Source organism: Anarrhichthys ocellatus, unplaced genomic scaffold (assembly GCF_004355925.1).
Source record: "Anarrhichthys ocellatus isolate YVR2014 unplaced genomic scaffold, GSC_Weel_1.0 scaffold28, whole genome shotgun sequence".
NCBI lineage: Eukaryota > Metazoa > Chordata > Actinopteri > Perciformes > Anarhichadidae > Anarrhichthys > Anarrhichthys ocellatus.
In genome coordinates this window covers 2,652,819-2,661,852 of record NW_022280058.1, presented here as the reverse complement: position 1 = coordinate 2,661,852, position 9,034 = coordinate 2,652,819, and the positions used below count along the sequence as shown (strand labels likewise).

At 45.6% G+C, this 9,034-nt stretch overlaps 1 protein-coding gene across 9 annotated transcripts in view; it reads left to right on the top strand.

Annotated features, from left to right (window-relative positions):
- Positions 1-9,034, top strand: part of fat1a (FAT atypical cadherin 1a) — a 73,657-nt gene that overhangs the window by 637 nt on the left and 63,986 nt on the right. For 6 of the 9 annotated variants that reach the window (XR_004213313.1, XR_004213314.1, XM_031863361.1 and 3 more), the window contains exons 1-2: positions 1,283-1,524; positions 3,037-6,326. Coding sequence is in view for 7 of the 9 variants with exons in the window: in XM_031863361.1 (XP_031719221.1) it covers positions 3,065-6,326 (3,262 nt within the window). In the remaining 2 variants the exon portion in view is untranslated. Of the gene's footprint in view, positions 1-1,281; positions 1,525-3,036; positions 6,327-9,034 lie in introns of those variants that run through there. The other 3 variants (XM_031863357.1, XM_031863358.1, XM_031863364.1) reach the window with 3 other exon arrangements.

Below are 9,034 nucleotides of genomic sequence, written 5' to 3'. Positions count from 1 at the left end.
ACACACACACACACACACACACACACACACACACACACACACACACAAACACACATGAGCAGTACAAGTTGACAAGTTGTCTAGCTGCATGCAGCACAGGCTTTCTGCAGGCGCACCAGCTGGATCGCTGCAGTCCGGGCAAGAGCAGTGAGACAGCGCCATCAATCGCATAGCAGCCACACTCCTGTGCGCCTGTGGACGGAATGTGGTGCAGTTTTTTTGGGTCTTGTGAGGAGGGGTGGGGGTTGATGGGATCAGCGTCTTCTTAGCGGATGCACCTCCACCATCAGTCAACCCTTGTCTACTGCCAAAATGCAGACCCTGTGACGCACTGCTGGACTCTACATCCTCGGCCTAAACCCAGGCTATTAAAAGACAATAACATTAGTGAGAATAATGAGAAGGAGATAATCCCCGGAATTGATGTTAAAGCATCTAAATTGCCGCCACACGCGCGAGGAATTTTGCATTTGCAAGTATTATTAGCCTATTTGTCATCATCGGGGATGCCCTGCACTGCGATTTCATTTGCAAATGAGAGTTTATCCACCTTTTTATGCTGACAACATTATGATGTGAATTTACGGGTCATTTTTCAGCCCAGCGAGCACACATTATTGTCTAATTGACTATCTGTATAGTGTTTGTTTGCTTGCTACCAGCCTGGGGTCAAACTGAACTCACCTTTTTTTTTTATTTGTATTTATCACAAAACAGTCTCGTCACGGCACATAAGTGGATTGGGCTGCAGCTGATCAGGTGCATATTGGATTAAACATTAGTCCCATTTGGACAGGACGAGGCTTTGCCCTTTGTAAGGACACCTCCCGTGCCGTGCCATTCGAGTATTGTTATGATGAGAAAAGACAGATACACACAATTGAGCTGGATAAAGTCACTAAGAAGGGACACCAGGGCGTCACATATTCCTAAATTACATCTCACGGTGCATCTCTCAATTTGAATGAGCCAAAGAATGAGAAAAATAACAATGACAGCTATTATCGATTTTTATTTATAATCAATATGCCCTCACAAGTGGATGTTTGAGGTTTGAACGTTTTAGCAACATATAATTTCTGTAAAAAGGATGCTCCGAAAGGAAAGGCTATACCTTTGGGGTCACAGGTGAAGTGGTGGCTGCTAGATTAAGTTTAATCTGATTTAGTTGGATACAGCCTTTTTGGCCTTTTTTTCCTATAGAATATTTTGTAGTTAAATATAGGCTTCAATGCAGTGGCAGTAAATCAAAGTAGGCTACCCTAAGTCCTGGGTTCACAGCGGAAAGGGTTCCATCCCGCTGCCAAGCCGGTAAGTAGATCCGGACGTGCGCAGCGCGGAGAGATACCGGTCAGCTCCAGAGTGGGAGAGAAAGGGAAGCAGCGAGGGGGAAAGAGAGCGGCTGCCTGGTGGTGGTAGATGGAGCAGCGGAGAGGAGGCAAGTCCACGTATTACCATGCCGAGATTTGGACTACATAAACTACATGCAAAACCTCCAAATACACGAGATTAATAATAGAAGAGGTACGTGAATCGTTGTTTTTGTACTCGGTGGTCCTTCCGCTCCTTTCGCGTGTAGCTTGGGCATCTGTGGGACGAGTAAGAAAAGTTGAGATAGGTTAGGTCGGCTATTGTGAGCTGCGGGTCTGTGGAAGAAACCAGCCGCCGCTGCTTTCTTTCCCTCTTTAGGGGGAAGTTTAGCCTCAGCAAAACTATTGGTTTAGGGTTGTTTTACATTGCACGGGTTTTTTTGTGGTTTGTTATTCACCCTGGAAATAGTTTATGCGTTCTTTCACGTTGTGTTGGGCAAAGTGTAGAGTGTTTCTTTTTCTTCGAGCAAATCTCTGCTCCGCGCACGGCTACCATCGTGAACTGAATGGCTTTAGATGGGGGATGGGGTTTGAAATGGAATGGAATAGTCTGTTGGCAACTTATTTTCTTGAAAGATTTGAAATTTTGTGGTCTAATTAAAACAGATCACTGATTAGAGGTTGCAGAGAAACCACATTTCGCAGATGCGAAACCTTTTTTGTCGTATTTGTAAAATAATAAACCAGAAGTTTTAGTTGTAGCTGGATTTATTTTTTTACAATGGTCGCCCACAAGCAGATGGTTCTTTTGTACCTGCAGGGTATGAGTTTTAGATTTAAGGTGTTTTCCTAGTTAGGCTCTGTCACTTATTAACGCTTTATGTCGGGTTAATAACTAAACCCTGCTCGGGTCAAAAGTAAATAATGTAGCTTTTATACGCCGCTCTGCTGCGCGCACATTGCACCGGCTCGCTTTTATTTGTCTTTGTACGGACTCCCACGCAGACCGAGACGTTGTAAAGCGGCTGTAAACGCATGCATGTGCAATTTTAAAGCAGTCTCGTAGTCATCTCCTCTTATGTTTTATCAGTGATTGCAGCTTGATGACAAAGAAAGCGGCACTCTTGCATTTGATTAAACATTTCTGGTCTTACTGGCAGAAAACGGAAGTTATTGTATTACGACATAGTTTTTGCTGCTTGTCTTAATAACTCTGTTAGATCCTTAGTGAGTGACCAGAAATGTATTTTTTTAATTGCATTCCCATACATGATAATTAAATGTGCATTTATTTACTTTTTTTTTTGCATTTAAGAGGAAAACCAGATTTCCATGTCTTCTTATTGCCGGTTCTTTCTCTGAGCTCACTGCGCTCATGCTGGGATACGTTATGTTCCTCTGTTATGAAGCGCACATATTTGGCATCTGGCAGTGTGCAGACATGGGAGCAGGTCGGGCTTAGATCTTCTCCCCCTGACTGACTGCTCTGCTTTATTTTATTTCCACATGGAACCTATTTAGCCATTTATCAGGCCAGCCATCACTTGTCATGGCATTTAAAGGAGTCTGTGGAAAGCGCACAGCGGAGAAAGGAATCCGATCCTTCCATGGCCGATGATAGTAGAAAAAGGCTGATTTAATTAAATCTAATTCCAGTTGGTTGTATGTACTTAATCTACTTGCATTATGTTATAATACTAACAATTCTATCCTTGTTTGTTTCCAGGTGCTTCTGTGGAGATCACGGTACGATAATGGGGAAGCGCTCGGTTTCACTGCTCGTGCTGCTCCTGCAGCTCCTCTGTGGCTGCGCAGGGAACCAAAGGATGGCGAGGGCCACCTCCATGCAATTCACCCACTCTGTTTACAACGCCACCATATATGAGAACTCTGCTGCTAAGACTTACTTAGAGAGTCACACCAAGATGGGGATCTATATCACAGACCCGGCCTGGGAGATACGGTACAAAATCATCTCTGGAGACAATGAGAACTTATTCAAAGCAGAGGACTACCTGCTGGGAGATTTCAGTTTTTTGCGAGTAAGGACCAAAGGAGGCAGCACTGCCATTCTGAACCGGGAGGTTAAGGACCACTACATACTGACTGTTAAAGCTTCGGAGAGGAGCACCAATTTTGAGTGTCGCACTCGAGTTAAGGTGCAGGTACAGGACACCAATGATCTGAGGCCTCTGTTCTCACCGACATCCTACAGCATCTCTCTGCCGGAGAACACGGCCATACGCACCAGCGTGGCTAAGGTCACGGCCACTGATGCGGATATCGGTACCAACGGAGAATACTACTACAGTTTCAGGGAGTGGACGGACATGTTTGCGGTTCATCCAACGAGCGGCGTGGTGACACTGACTGGCAAGCTCGACTTCTCTGAGACGAATCTGTACGAGCTGGAGATCTTCGCGGTGGACAGAGGACTGAAGCTGTACGGCAGCAGCGGCTTCAGTAGCATGGCCAAGCTCGCAGTGAGGGTGGAGCAGGCCAACGAGCATGCGCCCGTGATCACTGCTGTCACCTTGGCCCCCTCGGGTGCAGACCACGACCCCACCTATGCTATTGTGACGGTGGAGGACGGTGACCAGGGACCAAACGGAGAGATAGCGTCACTGAGTATTGTTGCCGGTGACCCTCTTCAGCAGTTCAGGGCTGTGAGGAGCAGCCCCGGGAGCAAAGAGTATAAAATAAAAGCGGTCAAGGAGGTGGACTGGGACAGCCAGCCTTTCGGATACAACCTCACTCTACAGGCGAAGGACAAAGGCAGCCCCCCTCAATTTTCATCCGTTAAATTGGTACATGTCACTTCTGCACAGTTCAAAGTGGGCCCTCCCATATTCGAAAAGGCAGTTTACAGAGTCAATCTGAGTGAATTTGCCCCTCTTTTTACACCTGTCACTATGGTAACAGCCCTGCCACAGTATCCACAGCTAAAGTATGCCTTTAGACACAAGTCTGACAAGAACAAATTTACCATAAATCCAGATACCGGCTTAATCAGCACCGCAGGACAAATCAATGCTGATTTTGCACCCCGGTTTGAGCTGGACGTGATCACAGGGGACAAAAAAGCGGCAACAAAAGTGATCGTTGACGTGATTGATGTGAATAACAATGCACCTGAGTTCCAGCAGACGTCTTACAAGGCCAGTGTTGATGAGAATCTACCCATAGAGACCAGTGTGGTAACGGTTATAGCCACTGATCTAGACAGAGGTGAGAACGGCTACGTGACCTACAGCATTACCAATATGAGCCCTCAGCCGTTTGTCATCGACTACTTCTCCGGTGTCATCAGCACCTCAGAGGTCCTAGATTATGAGCTCATGCCAAGGATTTATAATCTCAAAGTCAGGGCATCCGATTGGGGATCGCCTTACCGGAGAGAGGTGGAGGCATCAGTAATCATCACATTAAACAACCTGAATGACAATAAGCCCTTGTTTGAGAACGTAGACTGTGAAGTGACTGTGCCGAGAGATCACGGCGAGGGAGAGCAGATAACAACCGTGTCTGCCATAGACGCCGACGAGCTGCAGCTGGTGCGGTACCACATCAAAGCCGGCAATGAGCTCAATCTGTTTGAGCTGAACCCGAACTCTGGCGTGCTGTCACTGAAGCAGACGCTGAGCGAGGGAGAGGCAGCTAAAGTGTCCTTTCACAGTCTACAAGTCATCGCGATGGACGGCGAACACGAGACCCGACCGATGTTCATGAACATTACCGTCGTCACGGCGCGCAAGCCAGTCCAGCTAAAATGCGTCGAGACCGGTGTGGCGACCATGTTGGCCGAAAAGCTGCTTCAGGGCAGCAGAATCCACATGCACACCGAGCCGGATGACAACTTAATGGACTTTCACTCAGTCAACCGGTACACTCCTCAGTTTGCAGAGTCTTTCCCCAGCGTTATTGAAGTGAAAGAGGACCTGCCCGTTGGGGCCCGGATTGTCCATTTAAGTGCCACAGACGCGGACAGCGCCTTCAATGGCAAACTAGTGTACGTTATTTCAGGAGGAGACACAGAAAGCCACTTCATAGTAGAAATGGAAACCGGTTGGCTTTTGGTGTATTCTCCTCTCGACAGGGAAACAACGGACCAGTACACCCTCAACATTACCGTTTATGATCTCGGCATTCCACAGAAATCCTCGTCACGCCTCTTGGGTGTTAAGATTCTGGACGCCAACGATAACAGCCCTCAATTTCTGCAAAATTCGTATTCAGTCGAAATAAGCGAGGGAACACCGGTCCGGACGGAAATCATCCAGGTGGATTCAACGGACAGAGATCAAGGAGATAATGGAATCGTGAAGTATTCAATTTTGGGGGGCACGGATCATTTCGCAATTGACGAGGAGACTGGTGTGGTGACTGTCACGAAGCCACTGGACCGCGAGCTCCATCCGGTTTACGTCTTGAAGATCGCAGCACGCGACCAGGCGGCGAACGAGCCTCAGTTAGTGTCCACGGTGCCGCTCAAAATCACCCTGGAAGATGTGAACGATAACCCGCCGAAGTTCGTCCCCCCCAACTATCGCGTGAAGGTGAGGGAAGACCTTCCTATCGGTACTGTCATCATGTGGCTGGAGGCTCACGACCCCGACGTCGGACCTTCCAGTCAGGTACGATACAGCCTCATTGACAATGGAGACGGGAACTTTGAAGTCGACAAACTCAGCGGTGCCGTGCGGATCGTGCAGAGTCTCGATTACGAGACGAAGCAGGTGTACAACCTGACGGCAAAAGCTAAAGACAAAGCGAAGCCCATGTCCCTGTCGTCAACCTGTTTCATTGAGGTGGACGTAGTGGACATCAACGAGAATCTCTACCGACCTTTGTTCCGATCGTTCATGGAAAAGGGATTTATAAAAGAGGACGCACTCGTTGGGACTTCTGTGATGACCGTGTCAGCTGAAGACGAAGACAAAGAGCGCGATGGAGAGATTCGATACTCCATTCGAGAAGGATCCGGCCTGGGGATATTTACCATCGATGAGGAAACTGGTGAGTTTCTTTTCAAAGTGATCCTAAAAAACTAAAAAATTATACATCAGTTTGAAATCATTTGCATGGGGAAAGTGTTATGCAGCTAGAGTTTATTCAGTTCATGTCACTGTGTGGAACAATGAGGTAAGGGAGTCTTCCAGGAGACGGGTAACTTTCCTGATTCCAGTCATTTTTCCTCTTTGGGATAATTGACGACAGGACCAGATGGACCAGCTGTCTCTCAGACCTGTGTGGACATTCCTGAGTAGTTGCTGCAGCCCTAAGAAGATTCTAAAGTGCTTTCACCTCCTCTCTCTGCAGCTATGCTGTCCCTGTATTTACATATTTAATTTTAAAATAGTATCAATTTGGAAAATGGTCATATCTGTTGGACATAAGATATAAACGTTGTAATGGCAATGTTTGTTTTTTATAACAGTGCATTTTCGACAAGCAGGATTTGGTCGCGGGTTCTTTATTATGTTGCAGAAGATATGTTAACAGTTGCTCAACTGCCCAGAATGATTTTGAACAGGTGACTCAAATTAGCTCAAAATAAGCAGTCTGGAATTCCAGGAGTTCCTACCCAAAAACCCATCAATCACCTGATTTTGATGTTTTGGACTTGGCTTGCTGCCCTCCTTTTTGAAGCTTGGTAACCACATTCTCGGGTGGCTTAATGTGACTTTTTCCTCCTGATTTGAAAATAATTTCTCTCTGCATTATGCATATTTAATGTCTAAATGAGGCAGTGGACCTGAATGCATAATACATTGATTTTCTCTTGTAACCTCAGAGGTCATAACAAAGATGGAAATGCAATTTGTTAGTGTGCTGCTGACATTAAAGGTTGTAAAAGTGGCTTTTAATTTTAGTTCAATGTTTATTAACAACTGGAAAAATGTGAATTATTCAATAAGTTGACAGGAAGTCTCCTCAGCGAACCTGTTGGGAAATACTTTATACTGCCTGGTAAATTTAGCAGGAGGAGAAGAGCCTTTATGAAGGATCCGTCCTCCAGGGCTGTGGTGTGATTGTGTCTGTGGAAGTGGCTGAATTCTCATTTGTAATAAGATTTTGTTTTATGAACACGCTGCGAGCTTGAACTAGCGACTGACTGTATATGCTTTCTTCCAAGAATTACCAAGTGTTCTATGTTGTTTAAGTTCAGTTTCTTCCTATTATCTACTAAATTAACTGTAGTGAATGTTGAATTTCACAAGGAATAGTACAGATGTAAGATGCACTACATATACAGCATTAGTCTTGAAAGGGCCACATGGAGCCCAGCGACTAGTCTCACTTAGTGTAGGGTGCAGATTCAGGGAGCCCGGTCTGATCTGTTACTTAATCCCAGAGGCCCATATTAAGTGATTATCAGGAGGTGCAATGATAGGATTGTCTTGGGTTGGGTCCTGTTGTTATGGATTACATCTGAGGGCAGTAGACAACTAAATACAGCTAAGGTGGTGATGCCCCTCCTATGATTTCACTAGACGCAGGGTGTGGTTTTGTAAAACCATATGCATTTAGAATATTTGACTTCTGAAAAGGAAAATATAAGCGAGGGTGCACAGCCCACTATATATTCAGTGCTGCAGCTGCACGCTGTGAATCTTAACCAGAACGTTTTAAAAAACGGTTCCAAATTAGAAAACAAATGAAAAAGCGGTGCGAGGAAAAATGCCAGGAGCGACACACCTTCAGTCATGGAATTTCTTTTTTAGGGTGGGAAACAGCGAGGGAAGACTGTTCCAAGTCTTTTCCTGTTTTACTTGCCGCTCTCTAATTCTAAAACGATGCCGTTGTGTTTGCTCGGAGTACAGGATCAGTTTGTTGCATGGTTTCATCTACGTTGTAGTGTTTTGTTTTGTTCTTTTCACCACAGCATCTCTATTCTCTCCGCTATTCCTCTGCAGTCGCATCCGCAAAAGCACAGTAACAACAATACTACTCTGCGGCTTACAAAGTGTTGCCGTGGAAAACTTTGCACTCTGCGGTTGCTGATGCCAGAAGATAGTGAGTGATGCTCTTAGAGTAGGTGTATCTAACAAATCTGAACAAAGCTCGTATTTAAGAATATGGCTCGCTTCCCACTTGACTGACATTCCTAAGCCACACAAGGAGCAAACAAGTTATTTTGTTTGTGAGATCTAGCAATTTGATTTTAAAGTGGTGTCCTTTATTGCTGTTTATTGAATTTATTGTCTTTTCATTTGCAATCTCAAGCAAAAGAAACCCTTTTTAATGCAGGCTTCTTCTCCAGATATGGTTCCTATTCTCTCTGACTGCTCAGGGAGTCCGTGGCGACTGTTTGCCCAGACATTCTCTGTGTTATTAAAAGCTCTGTGGTCACTGGCTCGGTGCCATCTTAATTTAAACCTACTCTTATCAAGACTCCTTTCCGGGCCTCTTCCCATGCCGTAGACCACATTTACCATTCCTCGCTTCAATCACAGTCAAGTTGTTTTTTGACTGACACGGACCTAAAAGAGTTGGAGCAACAAAAACTGAACTTTGATATAGTGAAAGCTTTTCAAGTGCTTTTGTTTAAAGGGGCAATATACGACATTCAGAGCACTACTATAGCAGCAAACAACTATTCACTGTGAAAAGATATAGTGGAGTAATGTCTACCTGAGCAGAGAATGAAGTCACTCTTCCTCTGTGTGTGTGTGTGTGTTGCAATTCGAGCTTCTCCTTGCTTTGCGGACACAGCCGGGCCG